At 57.7% G+C, this 15,735-nt stretch overlaps 3 protein-coding genes across 3 annotated transcripts; all 3 read left to right on the top strand.

Annotated features, from left to right (window-relative positions):
* Window positions 1-6,805: 6,805 nt before the first annotated feature.
* On the top strand, window positions 6,806-9,409 carry CH63R_14052 (C2H2 transcription factor; the record flags this gene model as incomplete). The annotated part of the gene is made up of 3 exons (XM_018309026.1): window positions 6,806-7,953; window positions 8,002-8,948; window positions 9,009-9,409. 3 exons carry the CDS (start codon window positions 6,806-6,808, stop codon window positions 9,407-9,409), a joined length of 2,496 nt encoding a protein of 831 aa, XP_018151344.1.
* A 1,927-nt stretch (window positions 9,410-11,336) lies between these two features.
* Window positions 11,337-12,949, top strand: CH63R_14051 (uncharacterized protein; the record flags this gene model as incomplete). The annotated part of the gene is made up of 4 exons (XM_018309025.1): window positions 11,337-12,122; window positions 12,191-12,490; window positions 12,572-12,712; window positions 12,761-12,949. 4 exons carry the CDS (start codon window positions 11,337-11,339, stop codon window positions 12,947-12,949), a joined length of 1,416 nt encoding a protein of 471 aa, XP_018151343.1.
* Window positions 12,950-13,231: 282 nt separating this feature from the next.
* Window positions 13,232-14,327, top strand: CH63R_14050 (uncharacterized protein; the record flags this gene model as incomplete). Its single annotated transcript, XM_018309024.1, has 2 exons — window positions 13,232-13,430; window positions 13,753-14,327. The coding sequence occupies 2 exons, from the start codon at window positions 13,232-13,234 to the stop codon at window positions 14,325-14,327; spliced, it is 774 nt and encodes a 257-aa protein (XP_018151342.1).
* Between the last annotated feature and the right edge of the window lie 1,408 nt (window positions 14,328-15,735).

Genomic DNA, 15,735 nt, shown 5'->3' with positions numbered 1-15,735 from the left:
CTCGTCATCAGGCATCAAAGGCGAGAGGCTGGGGGGGGGGGGGGGGGATAGTATTCACTACACACCGCGGCCCTCCCTCTGTTTTCCCAGTGCAGACAGGGATTGTCTCTGAACCCCTCGGTCGACAATAAGGGATAGCGGTCTTGAGCATGAACGGAACGCTACGTTAACAGCCCCTGGAAACCGGCCTCAGGCCCCTCTGCGCCGACGTGAATTCATGACAACAAACTCGAACACCGCTCCACGTGCCCGTACCGTGTATCGCGGCCACGAGCAAAGTCAGTCACTGGATATATAAGTGAGGCGGCGACGACATGGGCTACTTGGGAGGTTTGTGGGCAGGCCATTCACACCAACTGCCTGTTACATTGCATCGCGGTTCCCGCGGCGGCCTTGGCATTGGGGGGAACTCATGCTGGTACTCGGTGGCCGCCGTCATCGGCGCCTCAGCTGTCGCCGTCAGCACGCGGCAACAAGCACCATAAACACACGGGAGGATGCGGAAGCAGAAACTTGCTTTCTGGCGCCTGCGGGCAGTCCGTTCATACAATTTCGGGAGTACAAGTGAATGGTCCAGCCAGGACAAACGACGGTATCAAGAGGGCTCCAAGCCCGAATGCTTGGTTGTATTGATGGATTTGGGGGACTGCATGGGTGGTGTTAGTCGAGAAGCCCCCCCCTCTCCCCCCTCCCCCGCTTGCGAATGACTGAATAGTGTCATGTCGAGACCGAGTTGCTTCCTCGCCCGAGAATTCATCCGCCGTCCATCCAGAGCGGGTGTCTGTGTGTCATGTGTATGTTGGCGCGCGCGTACGCGTGTGTGTCGCCGGCGCAGGACTCCGTGTCGAAGATGGAAGGATGCGGCGCGGTCTTCGCTCCGACTTCTCCGTCGTGAAGGATGACCAAACTGCCGTTTCCTGAGAGAGAATGACACGACGAAGGGGCTCGAGAAGACTTGATATCGCGAACCCAAGCCTCCTTTCCCGGACAGTTCGAGGTCATGTGAAGAGAAAGGCAGCCAAAAAAGGAAACACCGCTCGGAGTCGACACGAATTGGGAAGGGGGGTAGATGCAACGCCAGATGGAGCTTGGGGAGCTTGACACATTGGCGCCGAGGTCAGGTCCCCGATAAAAGAGTATTAAGGCCTAGGCAGGTAAACTGACGCCTTGGTTTTGGGGTCGTTTTGTACAGACGTGGTGGTTGCGGCACCTGTGTACTTACAAAAGGACGTGGGGTGGTGGGCCATCGAAGGACCGGGGGGGGGGTTCAAGGATGACGAGATGTTCCTCAGATTACCTACTCGGCATTACGGATGCAAAAGGAAATTCGCAAAACGGCGCGAGCCCATGCCCGCGCGTGCCCACAGGTCGTCGACCTGAGCGCTGTGGAAAGAAGTTCTTGGTCCTCTGGCCGGTGAGGCGAGAGTGCAAACGGGGGGGGATGGAAATGGGGACGGGAGGAAAATCCGGACGGTGGGGCATGACGGAGCACAGACCCGGCCACCGGTGGGCCCATTCGCCTTACCCCACACTTTGCATCTTTTCTCTTGGGGCAGGTGCTCGTTTGAGTCCTTGACCGGTTGCCTGCAGTTGTTGCTCCTGCCGCTGTCGCGACTGGTTCGGGCCTGTTCGTGGCTGGTCCTGCATCTCTGGTGCGTATGCGCCTGCGCCTGCGTTTGCATCCGCGTCCGACGCGTGCCTGCCTCCGCATCCACCCCATCTCACTACCTGTGTCGAAGGGGGGGGGGAGGGGGGGAGCAACTGTAGTGTATTGATCAGTGTGCCAGGCAGTAGAATCCCATCTCGTTGCCGCTCACACACACACACACACACACTAACGCCGTTCGCCCACTACGGTACGAGGTGCAGCCATCGGGAAATTTCTTGACCTAGATTTGGAGATGGGATGATATGTTTATGGGGGTCCATACTTAGGTAGGCATGTGGCCCAGAGGATGAGACTGCAATTTCCCGCCACCCAGAACGGCCTGACAAACAGAGGGTGACCGGCTAGGTGTGGGATGAGGCGGTTGGATGGGTTCATCTGGCAAAAGTGAGCCAGCGACGCAGCGGCCATCCGGATGCCTGGGGCACAGAGAGAGAGAGAGAGAGAGAGAGAGAGAGGTTCTGTTCACGGGAACGGCAAGTGTTGCAAGAGACGAGGGAACGATGGATGTGTATGCATGCATTTGTGTCTCTCGAGCATGGTGAGGGGTGGTGAAGGGTGGTGAAGGGATTTTTCGTTGAGCATGATGGGCCCTTGTCGGACACAGCCAGATATGCTATGCCACAGGCTGCTGCCGCTACATCATCGCCTGGGGTTATCACCACAGGCAAGGCAGCCTACAATATCAATCTTCCTTTCTTACCTTTTCCATTTGCATTCCCAACTGCAACTCTGGTCTCTTGTGCACTGGTCTCAATATTTCTGTACACTCTTTCCGGTCTGAAGCGGCGGCCAAAGTGGGAAAGTCACACGCCACGTAACCGTGTTCTAGCCTGTTTGCTGCGTTTTGTTGTGTTGTGTTTGAACTGACTACTGTGCACACAGAATGCGGTAGCAGTCAAGTCACCTTGTCATTCTAGAGGAAGGGAGCAAGAGTTCCTCGGGAGATTTTGCGTTTTCCCAAACCCCTCTCTGTGCCTTATCAAGCTCCGGCCGGTCCATTCCAGTGCGCGTCTCGGACTCCGCATTTGGAGACATGGAGCTACTTAAACCTCTGAACTGGTGCAAGGATGTCATGGCCGTCGTCGCCCAGGGGGCTGGGGGGGGCTCTCATGACAAACGGGCAACTGGGGGTAAAAGGGCAGAAAGGGCATACCGAGCTTCGCTTCGCCTCACCTCGCCCTATTTCGCCGCGACGGGATTGAAGCTGATCTGGGCCGAAGAGGCGGGGTGTGTCCCGAGGGGCGTGATCGACGAAGTCTGGCCGATCCAGCTGTTTGCTTTGGAACCTTTTTTTTTTTTTTTTTGTAGCTCTGCTCTGCTTCGTCTGGTTTCTCCAAAAAAAAAAAATTGAAAAAAGGAAGGGGAAAAAGGGGACGAGCGAGTGGTGGTTCGTTGGCGGAAGCGGCCCTCTCGGCTGGGGGTGTTCCTTGTCGTGAGTGGCCGCTATTGCGAAGCTGCCATTGGTGCGTCTTGAAGCACCACGGCACCAGTCGTCTCCCCCCCCCGAGGGGTCGACCCCCGCCCCTCATGAAGCAATGAAGAATCATCCATGCCATGCCCTCCTTTCGCAACGTCAGTGCAGTAGCTGGCACGGACGGGGCCGGGTTCCTAGTTCAGAATGGGGGTGGGACTGGCAGCTGATGGGAGCTTGCTAGTCCTGCCGCAAGACGGCTGTCAATTGTCAGGACTCACTCAGCATGAGATCTCAGTGTTCGAGGGAAGAGGAGAAGGAGGAGAAGGAGCACCGGCAAAGGTTGGAGGGCAAAGCGCAAAACCTAGAGACGAAATGGAAATTCTGGACTGTGCTTGTTATGCCTTGCTGCATACCTAGGTACTGGACCTACCTACCTGTGCTGCCGGCTGCTTAACCTTGCGCTGCGCTTTACAGCTGTTCATCATAAACAGGATCAACCAGTAGGTACAACCAAGTCTCGGCGTCTGGGTACCGGATATATCACCAACATATTGTACGGATACACAGCCAACTGCCTTTGTCGACGTGGAATGATTTCATGGCCAGGGCCGTAAAGCCCCCCCTTGCCCGTCCAGCCCACCACATGCAACCCTCCCGGAGTGTGTGTGCGTGTGTGTGTGTGTGTGTGTATTTGTTTAGGGGTGTCGGGCAGGGCTGGCCCCTGGAGTGCTTGGCTCAGGCAAGGCGAAACCTGGCTGGACGGCGCGGACAAGGTACCTTTTGGGCGGATCTTTGCAGAAAATGTACTTTCCACATGTCAACCCCAAAGTCACCTTCAGACTTGGTACACACAAGATGTACAGTAGGTACCTATCTCCCAGAGACAGACTGCTGCTGAGGCCACCATTTCCAGGCGTGTTGTTCGCGCGTTCCCTCGCCTTCTCTTCTCACATTGAGAGGGGGAACTTGTTTCTGCCCACAGAATGGGCAACGCGTGCAAAGCGGGCAAGCTTAGGCACACAGCACCCAAGCACCAAGGCCAAGGTGTGTACGGCGGTACGGTACCTTGAGAGGAGTTGGCTCTGGCACTTGTGACCTTGGTGCTTCTCCAATGCGGAGAGAGAGGAGACAACCCCAGACCCCAGATTCCCTGCCTGGATTTCCCCCATTCAACGGAAGCCAATTCTTCTCTCTCCTCATCACTCTCTCCACATTACCACCACCACCACCTCACCTCCCACACACTCTCTCTCTTCATCTATTTACCCTTACCTGTACTCTACTCTGTACCTGTACTGTTTTCCTGTCGGACTGTGTCCACCACTAGCTCGCCGCATCACGTTTCTCAACCACACCACCGCCGGCTTCCACCTTGCCCCCGCTTCCTCCTCCTCACCTCCTCATTCTACTCCTCCCCTCTGCTCCTCACGCCTCGCCGCGCCGCTCATCTCGCCTATCCTTCTCCCTCTCCTGCACGCGGTTGTCCACGACAGATTGGAAGCATCGATGTTGCATCCAAAGTCAGGTTCCCTCCATTGATCCTCCGCGGCACATCATCGCCAATCCTCTACCCGCCACTTGACACACGGGTCTTTCCTCCTCACGCGACAACCTTCGAAGATCTGCACACACGCGCACACACACACACACCCCCCCAACCACCTCTCATCTACCACCATCTGCGAATCTTCCATCCAGAGAAGCCATTGTAGCGTGGTGTTCGGTGTCGGTCGATCTTGTCCTGCTTCTCCTCACCATCCATCCATCCAGCTGCCGTCTGCCTCGTCGTACAGCGCGCCGCAGACAGCCGAGATCTCCGTGTTGCCCCCTCTTCAGCCCATTCATCATCCCGGCCAGCCAGCTCTCAGCTCCCCAAGCTTTCCAGCCGGTTGTAGCTTCTCGCTAACCCTACCTCTCCTGCTCCCTCACCTCGACGCTCGGCTCCTCAGGGAACCTGCCGAGGCTCGCTGCCTTTCTCTCAGCAGCGTTTCTCTCTTTCTATCGCTGCTACTGCTGTTGCCGTTGCCCTCCGCTTCTGCCTCGACCTTCCAACTTTACGTTTGCTCAGCGTGTCTAGCCACTCAGCTCACTCGCCTCTCTCTTCTCCCAAATCTCCTCATCCCCCATCCCCTCCATATCCATCCATCCATCCACCTCCTCTTTCTGCCTCCTCTCCCGAGACCGTCCGTCTCCTCATCTCCATCAATTCCCCGCCTTTTGCTCTCCCACCCCCTCCCTGCTCTTCATTTCGACCTCGCCGCCCACTTCATTCACCCAGTTGTTGTTGTTGTTGTTGCTTGTTTGAGCCGAGTACGCCCCCGTCGACGCTCCAATTCCTCTCATGCATGCTTGTTTGTGTCTTCACACTCACGCACAAACATCCAGAGACACTGGCCGCCCCGACTTCTCACCGCGCGTTCCCTTGATACTCGGCCTCTCCCACCCTGTATCGTATCCCTCGTGTCACCCGCCGCCGCCGCCGCCACCACCACCGCCGCCGTGCCGTGACACCGTTTCTTCCCTTCTTCCCCAAATCTACTCGCCTGCGTTCTCATAACTTTCGCCCTCACTACCGCTACCGCCGACGCATCCCTCTCCGAATACCAGCTTCTCGCTCCGTCGTTCGCGCGGCCCCCCTGCATGCTTCGTAGCAACGCCTGAAGTCACGAGTCGCTTGCAAACGCCGGCCGCCATCGCCCGTGGTCCAGCTTACGCTCACGAGAGCCTTGCATAGAAAGGGACCCCCAAGACGGGTGGTAGCAGAGAATACCTCGACCTCCACGCTTACACACCGGCTCTCGAACAGAGGTTCAAACTTCTCCCTTCTTTTCCGCAATCCCCATATCGATACACGGCGCGTCACCCCGCAAAGTATCCCCTTCCGAGGTCAACTCTGCTCCGCCTTCTTCTTTCTCCTCCCCCTCCTCCTATTTCCCCCACTTTCTTGTGCTGTGTGACCTCGGAGGCCCTCGACCTATCTAATCATACCTATCCGAGCATACTGTGTTCCCTTCCTTCTCTACCCTAGCCGCCTTCTTGAGGATAGGGCTTCCACGGAATGCTCCCTCTTCAGTCTATAGAAGGCATGCCTCCTCACGGAGTCTCTGCTGCGCCTGGGGAGATTGGAGAGGCCCGCCAGCAGAAACCCAAGACGTTGCCGTGCAAGTATTGCAGCAAGCGCTTTAGGTGAGTTGTTCCTCTCCCACCCCCCCTCCCCTCTCGCAAAAGCCGCCCCCAACTTGATTGACGTTTGCCCTGCCCTGCTTGGCTCTCTCACTCTCTCACTTTGCTCTGCTGTACCTTCCTGCCAGCTTACATTGCTTTTGCATCTTAGGCGTGTGGAGCATGTCCAGAGACACGAGAGGACGCACACCAAAGAGAAACCTTTTGCCTGCGGTTGGGCTCGTTGTGGGAAAACGTTCGGACGACGGTGAGTCCGGTCCATCAACCTTGCCCCTGGCCATTCGTCATTTTTACCATTCCGCCCAAGTACTCCCAACCTACCACCACATCGACACCACCACATGCTGCCCGCCTTACACAAGCACTACTACCACCACACAACCCAGCTTGCCTTATCCCACGACTCTCCCCCCCCCCGTCCCAGACCCCGACCCTTGACTCCACCTCCTCCTCTTCCATCACCTCCTTCCTCCCTGTTCTTTCATGCTCATCCCCAGCACGGCCAACTCCCCTCGTATCTGACACAGGAATATGCTTATATGGACATCAGTGATCTTCTCGTCCGCCATGAGAAGCTCGTCCATCTCAATGAGGGCAGCAAGGAGAACAGCCGCCCAAGGAAGACTTCCTCCAGCACCCACAACCCGCCATCTTCTTCTGACAGTCATGTCGATCACGAGATGATGGGCGTCCGCCGCCCCTCTCAGTCGCAGTACCACCAGGAGTCGATAACCGCTGTGGCTTCCACCTTGGGCCCAGATCCTCGCATGCCAGGTCCGGCCCGTGCCGCTGCCTGCAACCTCGACTTGCTCTCCGATGCGGCTCTGGCCAGCGAAGTAAACCCAATGCAGCAACCCATGATGTCGGATATGGGACGTCCACCTTCGGACCATGCCAGGATCAAGTCGTATGAGGAATCGATTGGGTATCCCGAGCGCCCGCGCGAGGAACAGAACATGTTGGCCCCCGGCTTCGCTCCCCAGCCCCAGCCCGCGCCTTACGACGACTATCACATCTTCCTTGACGACTTTGCGCCTTCCCACTACCTCCCGCCTCCTTTCGAGTCCGACCAACAGATGGGCGGTCTCTGGCCGCGCTCCGGCGACTTGCATCATCGTGGGCCATCCAAGCCATCATCACAGTTTCCTTCGCGCTTTCCCTCGGTCCAGCCCGATGGCCGGGAGGGGATGGAGGGAGGCCCGCGGAGCCACGACGAGTCAATGAGAGCACCCCTTCGGATCTCCGCCGCAGACCATACTGTCATCAAGAACAGACTCGAGGAGTTCTCATCCGTCATCCCCAACGACTTCGTGTTCCCCTCTCGCCACACACTAACCCGCTTCCTCGAGGGCTACATCAGCGGCTTCCACGAATACCTCCCCTTTCTTCACATCCCCACCCTGACACCCGCCGAGATGGCACCCGAGCTTCTCCTCGCCATTCTGGCCGTCGGTGCTCAGTATCGATTCGAAAGCCACCGAGGCCACGCCTTGTGGTACGCCGCAAAGGCCGTTGCCCTCGAGCAAATTCGACGTCGCCATAGTCACGAGGTGCATGCGCTGCTCCCGACACCAGCTGCATACAGCCCGCACTCGACACGACCCTCCCCCAGCTCTGGTTTTCGCCACACGTTTGCTTCGGCACAACAGGACCGTCCAATGACACAGGACACTCACCGAGAGCCCTTGTTAGTGCATTCTTCGTCTACTGCCCCTCAAGTACTAACCTGCCATAGCTCGCCGAATACGCCCCAAGCCCGACTGGAGACGACCCAGGCCGTCTTGCTGCTCTTCGCAGTAGGGCTTTGGGGGGCCAAGGCCATCCTACACGAGGCGCTGTCCCTACAGAGCCACCTCGCTATGCTAGTTCGTGAAGAGGGCCTGGTCGCCGAGTCCAGCCCCGGTGTCGCGCCGGATTGGGAGACTTGGATCCGGCTCGAAGGCGCCACGCGGACGAAGCTGATAGCATACTGCTTCTTTAACCTGTGCAGCATTGCGTACAATATGCCGCCCTTAATCCTCACATCGGAACTTGGCCTCTTCTTACCCTACCCATCCCGGTTGTGGAGGGCCGAGTCAGCGTGGCAGTGGCAGGAGGACCGACAAAACTACCCGTCCGCCGAGATCACTGTCCACGACGCTTTCTCTAGAGTCTTGACAACCTCGCCCCAGGGGCTTCCGCCGCACATGTCGTCCCTCGGGAACTACGTCCTCATCCACGCCTTGCTGCAGCACATCTACCTGCTGAAGCAAACTTCGTTTGCGCTGAGCTCACCTTTCGGGCATCAGAGAGGCCTGAAACCGGAGGACGTGGAGGAGGTCACGGCGGCTTTGCGAATATGGCAGGTCAGTTTCGAGCATCGACACCAGTTGCGTGCTGCCGACGCAGGGCATGTTGGCAACAGCGACTCGTTCCCGGGTGGCCCGGTGGCGTTCAACTCGACTGCTCTTCTGCGTTTGGCGTACATTCGTCTGTACACGGAAATCCCGCCCAGCAGGTCACTCGATACCCGGGACCACATGCTGGTCGCTTCGTCACTGAGCAACATGCCCCTTCTGGTCCGCACTCTGAGGCTGCACAGGGCCGTGTTCCAGGCAATCCACGCCCTGTCCATGTTGGTCAAGGCCGGCGTCAACTACGTTGCGAGGACCAAGAGCCTGGAGTGGAGCATCCAACACTCGCGTGAGTACCCTCGAGACTAACACGGCGGCTTCCGCGTGCTGACTCTGGCCTTCTTTGCAGTGTGCAACTTCGAATGCGCCATTCTTCTATCCAAGTGGCTTCTCACCCTCGCGTCGATCGGACCGAATGACCCCCCTGCGACGCCGGAAGAAAAGAACCTTCTGCAGTCGGTCAGGAGAATGCTCGACGAGACAGAGTTCGCTGTGCCCATCGATCCGTCCCTAGGCGGGCCCGCTGCCGGCCAGCCTGCCAGCAGCGAAGTGTCGGCCAACGACAGCACACGGCTGAGGCAGCTGGCCGCAGCGGTCATCCGGCTCTGGGCGGAGACGTTCAAGGGCTCGCACATTTTCGAGATGGTCAGGGTCATGGGCTCGAGTCTCGACGGGTACGCCGACTTGGTCGAGAAGCCACGGGACAGGACGCCCCTGGGTCGCATCGCCCATGATCCCAACCTCGGGTGACGGGCCCGGACAGCGATATAAAGCACCTTGCACCAGATGATTGGACTTCACGGAACTGTGCGGATCCTCAGCGAGTTGAAGAGCCTCTTTTTGGTGTTGGGGCAAAGTCGACCGTGGTGTGCCAAGGCATGCCCCCTTTTCCCGATTTGGTTGTTTGCAGCCCATTTTCGTACCTTGAGAAGCCGCTCCCCACCCATTCCCATTTCGAAAAGAGACAGGCAGTGCCATGACGGCGTTTTCAAAAGGACTGTAGCGTTGCCGTGTGGATGAGGGACAAAGCGGCTCATCGGCCAAAAATGTTTGACGTCGAATTGCTGAGAGAGTGAAAGAGAGAGGGGGACAAGAGAACGAATTGAAGTCTGGCGTGTCGTTAGCTTTCCCCGCCCTAGCATATTGGAGAGCACCCCCAGTCGGGATTTCGGCGCGTCGAACCGGCGGAGTACCGACAGACAGGTACCAGCTAGAATTCGGAGGGTGAGAAATCAATGAACAAGGGGGAGGGGGGGGGACGGTCCGGCTTGGCGTCTCTCGCGCATGGTGTTTCAACGTATCTTGGTCAGTCATGCAGTAGGGGGAGGATCGGAGAATAGTTGCAGGTTGGCCGTTGTTTTGCTTTTTCTCGCGCTTGTACAGTTGATTTGGTCTAGGCCCGCTTGCCCCTCGGTTCGAGGGTAGTGGTCGCGTCTTGACCTGGCTTGTTTTTTTGCTGCTGTTTTGCTTGAGGTGATACAAGGAGAGGAAAGGAAGGAGGGGAAGGGAGGCGGGGTCGGTAGGGTTTGATACGGCTGCTGACTTGCTGCTGTTGCTGCTGCTACTGCTACTGCAGCGGTGCGGCGACATTGCGTTTTGGATTCACGTCGGTGTTGATAGGCTGTGGATGAATAATGAGAAAAAGAAATGTCTTGACCATCACTCTCGTATTGGGGGTGAATGCAGTAGTACTTGTGGTTTGATGCCCGGTCTTGGAATCCCCACGCGCACTGGGATGTCCGGCAACGTACCTAACTGAGGCCGTACATGTGCGCCCCTCGGCCGAGAGGGAAAATTACAAGCTGCCGGCCGGCCTGGGTAAGTCTGGACGGCTGACTGGGTCGATGAACGAATGGGAAGTGAGTGACTTGGCAAGGGCTTTGACATCGGCAGAATCAGCCGTGTCCCGAAATGTACTGGAGCAGGTGTTGAGTCGTTCCGCTCGATCGGCTTTGCTACTCCTCCATGGGACTTTGGAGTTCCAAGCTAAATCTGTTGCGGGCCGTCTGGACTGCGTCGACACGAGGGTTCCTTCATGTTGGCGAATCTTTTGTCTTCCGATGGGGATGATGCATGACAAGCCAGCCGTCTACGATGGCCCCTGACCAGACATATCACTGCGAAGTGCTCGGGGACTATGCGTACCAGGTCCAGAAGCAGGTGGCATGCCGTGCTACACAAAACTTGAGCTGCGTGAGCTGTGCCCGAACAACGTGCCCACCTACTAGCCCTATGGCCGGGTTCCTTGTGCTTATAGGCGCAAGACCAACAGTGCTTGGACTTAGGAATCGCCGTCATGTGGTTGAGCATGAAGGTTGCAAATGCTAGTTTCCACCCTGAGTCGGAGTTGTAACCGGAAATTGCCCAGAGAGCCAAGAAAGAATGAAATGCATACTTACGATGGATAGAGAACCCCGCTTGTTATGTCATGTCTAGTAGACCAAGATACAAGACTGAACCGTGAGCACCAACACAGGGCACGTGCAAAGTCACATGGTCTCGCGTTTATTTGCGTCAGTTCTCGTCGCGTCCGTCCCCGCGCTCTACTGGGCCCAATGACGCATTACACCTTTCCAGGTCGACAAAGTCAGTTATAAATGCACCCGCGAACGGCGAATTGCATTGCAGCACAATTTGCCCAATTCAATTGAGGCACACGAAAACAACAGCACTTCCAATGCCACCCCGGAAACGCCGTGCTGCGTCGCCGCCTGCAGAGGCCGAGAAAGCGCCCAGCCGGCGGTCCCGGCGCGTCTCGAGCACGCCCAAGAAGAGCAGTTACTTCGAGGACCGGGACGACGACGACCATGATTATGAAGGCGATGCCAAGGCCGAAGATGAGAGCGATGTGCCCGAGAGTGAGGTTGATGACGATGAGGAAGAGGACCCGCCTAAGAAGCGTGGACGGGGAGGGCCCAAGGTTCAAGTCGCGAAACCCAAGGTTCAAAATGTAAAATCCAAGGTCAAGACACCACAAAAGACTACGGGCGCGAGGGCTGTGAAGAAGCAAAAAGTTGAAGAGTCCGAGGACGACTACCAAGACAAACAGCTCGACGAAGATGACAAAGGGGAAGAGGACGAGGACGAGGACGACTTCGAGGGTGAGAGGGTCACCTTTATTCCGCACGTGAAGCTCCGGCCCCTAGACGGCATGGATTACTCGGACGACACTGTGCACAAGAACACAATCCTTTTCTTGAAGGACCTGAAGGCTCACAACCAGAGGTCGTGGCTCAAAAGTAGACTCCACTCGCATTCACTCTTGGCCCGAAGGAAATCTAACACCGTCGCAGGCCACGACGCCGAATACAGACGTGCGCTCAAGGACTGGAACTCGTTCGTCGAGACAATCTCCCCCAAGATCACCGAGATCGACTTCACAGTTCCCGAGCTGCCAGCCAAAGACCTGGTTTTCCGGATTCATCGTGACATTCGTTTCAGCAAGGACCCGACTCCTTACAAGGTACGCCGTTTCACGTGCCCAGAAACATGCCGCTTCAGTAAACACATGTATTAAGACCTTCCTTCCAGGCGCACTTCTCTGCCGCATGGTCAAGGACGGGGAAGAAAGGCCCGTACGCCTGCTACTACATCCACCTGCAGCCAGGCTCTTGCTTCGTCGGCGGCGGCTTGTGGTGTCCCGAGGCATCGCATCTGCAAAAGCTGAGGGCGAGCATCGACGAGCGGCCGCAACGTTGGCGTAGGGCGTTGAATGACGAGAGGTTCAAGAGCACTTTTCTGCCCAAGGCAGCCAAGAAAGGGGGCGACGAGGCGGCTTTAAAGGCGTTTGCTGAGACAAACAAGGGCAACGCGCTGAAGACCAAACCGAAGGTAAGTTTCAACGGTAACCTTCCGAGGATGAAGAAGGCTCGTCAAAGGAGGAATGAGCAGTTGGCTAACTTAGTTTCGCAGGGATACTTGGTGGACCATCGCGATATCGAGCTGTTGAAGTTGCGAAACTTCACTATGAGCAAGAAGGTCGATGACCAGATCTTCACCAAGGAAGACGCCCAGGAGAAGGTCTGCGAGATCATCTCAGCCATGCACCCATTTGTAAGCCGCCAGCTGCCCCTCGTATGATGTTGGTTGACCAAGGAGCAGATCACCTTCTTGAACAGAATTGTCATGCCCGATCTTGACGACGAGGACGACAGCGAAGACGAAGACGGGGACGAAGATGACCTGGATGATGGCCAGGAGAATGACGATGCCGAAGAAAACGGCAATCCCGAGGAGACTGACGACGAGGAAGAGGGGGAGGGCAAGGACTGGAGTACGCACAAGTTTTGAAACATGGTCCGAGATGGCTAACCATCTTCTCACCTGCCGATATTCGGCATACCATTATGTTGGATCTAATGCAAAGATTTTGGATATGGCTCTATACGAAATCGACACACCGAGCACCATGTGTGCAGAAGCACACTGGTAGTCTTGCGCGTGTGAATGCTTGGGATTGTGTATTGCGATTGTAGCCTTGTAAGATACGAAACAACAAGGCCAATATGTCGGGAGCTCAGGGTGCTCTGTCATGGCCCAACACTGTTGGAGAAACTTGGGCATTGTCTCGCCATGCGTGTTGTGCACGCCGACCCTCTGGAAGACGTGACCGGCTGCCCCGCCTTCTTTCCGAAAGTCAGTCGCCAGGGAGCCCTCAATTTGGTTCTTGTTTCTGATTGCTGGTTTGAAGCTTCAAGGCCGTCCGGTTTTGAGATCCATGGAGCACACCTGGCAGGTATGCCCGAGGCTGTCCTTCGATGTAGAACGGGTGGTACGACTTGATTTGACGATAAACCATGACCGGATCACCATACAGATCTGTTCTCTGCACTAGAGCCGAGTTCGTCCGAGCTGGCCGGGGTTTCACTGAACTTGTTGTTGAATGAATTGACTTCTATTACTTGATCGAGAGCGATCTGCCCATCAACATCCATGTGCACGGCACGCGGGTGACTAGTCTTTCCACCGTCGACCACTGGTCGACCAAAACAAGCCCACTAGCCCATTGAGAGCCTCTCTCACGAATACTCTTCTTGGTTGACGTTGTCGTCGGACCATGCGGCCGGCGACCGACCGCCTACAACCACGTGTAGCACTCGTCCGCGACAGGGACCTCGACGCTGTACAGCTCCCGCGACCACCACTGCGTCGCGAACCCGACGACGCTGAAGAAGAAGTCGCTCTTGACGGCGAAGCCTTCCTGGCAGCCCGTGTTGTCCTGCCCGATGCCGACACCGCCGGTGCCGACCCCCTGGCTCGCGGACAGCGTGAAGTCGTTGACCAGCTTGGAGCGTGTGGTGACGCCGGAGCTGAGGTCGATGGCGCCGCTGAGGATCTCGAAGACGAGCTCGACGCCCAGGTCGACATATGGGTTGACGCCGATGGCGGCCCGCTCCGAGATGTTGGCGTGCGCGGTCCAGACGGGGTCCCAGCCCGTCGCGGCCGTCGCGGCGGAGTCGACGAGGTCCAGGTGAAGCTTGGCGTCGGGGAAGGTGAGGCCGAGGTCCGTGGTGATGCTCGCCACGGCGTCCGCCTCAAGCTCGACGCCGATGGCGAAGCCCAGCGCGGGGCCGAGCTTGATGATGCCGGGGATGTCCACGAAGCTTGTCGAACGTCAGTTCGGGCCGGGCGGGGGTGGAACAGAGCAGAGAGCACATGGGCAGGATGATCAGGGGGGGGGGGGGGGGGGGGGGGGGGAGAAATAAAAGAAAACTTACTTGTAACCCAGGTCCTCCGGGTCGTAGGTGAAGTTTCCAGAGTAGGGTGCCTTGACGTCGACGGTCAGGCCGAGGGACGCAGCGAAGTAGGTGTCGATGTCGAGCTCGAGCTGCTCGACCTTGGGCGGGATGATGGTGTACTTGAGCTTGCCGGAGAAGGTCATGTTGGAGGTCAGCGAGGCCTCATCGGCGGTGATGGCGACGTAAGGGTCGTAGGTGAAGAGGGACGTCGCCGCGGGCAGGGCGAGCGTGTTTGTGATGTGCAGGCCGCCCTCGTCCAGCTTGATGTCGCGCTTGGCGGCGGCGGGGTTCTGGACGGGGACGTTGGAGAAGGAGATCTCCGTCGAGGCTGGGGGGCGTGGGGGGCGTTGGTCAGTTATTTTGTTCAAAAAGATGAACGAGGACGGTGAGGGAGAGAAAGAGAGAAGAGAAAAACTCACTGGCCGTGTTGGCGACGTCACTCTTGTGGGCGTTGGCAACGACGCGGAGCGAGGCATCGTCCCAGGTCACGGTGTCGACCAGGAAGAAACCGCGCTCGTTGGCGACGTCGCAGTCGCCGAGGTGGTTCGTGACCATGACGAAGTCGTCGAGGGCGCTCCACTCGCGCGACGTCTGGGCGAAGGCGGCCGCGTCGCTGAAGGTGACGGCGATGCTCGCGTCGGCGCAGGCGACGGCGGCGACGGCGGCGACCTCCTCGAGCACGACCGAGGGGTACTTCATGGCCAGCACGACGCTGACGAGGCTCTCGTCCGCGGCGCCATAGCTGAGCGTGATGTCGTTGGACGGCACGAGGTTGGCCGGGTCCTTCTTGTCGCACTCGGGCCGCAGGACGGGGCGGAGGGTGGTGGTTGTGTTCGCGGCGTGGGCGCCGGTGGCGGCGGCGGCGGCTAGGGCGAGGGACAGGAGGCCGAGCATCTTGGCGGCTTGGGGGATGAGAAGGGACGGTCCTACGCTTGCTGAGGGCTGGCGAGCGGAGTCCGAGAGGGACGAGAGAGAGAGGAGGGTGCCGGGCTCATATTTCTATCCAGACGGGTTGAGATGGAGGCATGCTGGGCATATAATGCCACCATACAGCATGCGCACTTGCCTGGGTTTTGGTCCTGGTCCTGGCCTGCGAGAGCGCCCGATTCGTATCACCGTCACAATATCTCTCCGCCGAGACCTGCATGTGTCATGCAGTGTGCCCTTTACGATGGCCTCATAAACCACCTCACGACTTGCCGAAAGAGGAAGAATCTCATCTCATTCCTTGTCACATCCGCACGCGTTACCATCGGCCACCCCCCACTTGCAGTCGTTGCGCGAGTCACGAAGGGGTCCCAAAAACGGTCACAAGGTTATCTATGCTATCGATTCATC

The sequence above is a fragment of the Colletotrichum higginsianum genome, chromosome 10, assembly GCF_001672515.1.
Source record: "Colletotrichum higginsianum IMI 349063 chromosome 10, whole genome shotgun sequence".
Lineage (NCBI taxonomy): Eukaryota > Fungi > Ascomycota > Sordariomycetes > Glomerellales > Glomerellaceae > Colletotrichum > Colletotrichum higginsianum.
Note: the sequence above shows the minus strand (reverse complement) of the source record. Positions and strands in the feature narration are given on the sequence as shown.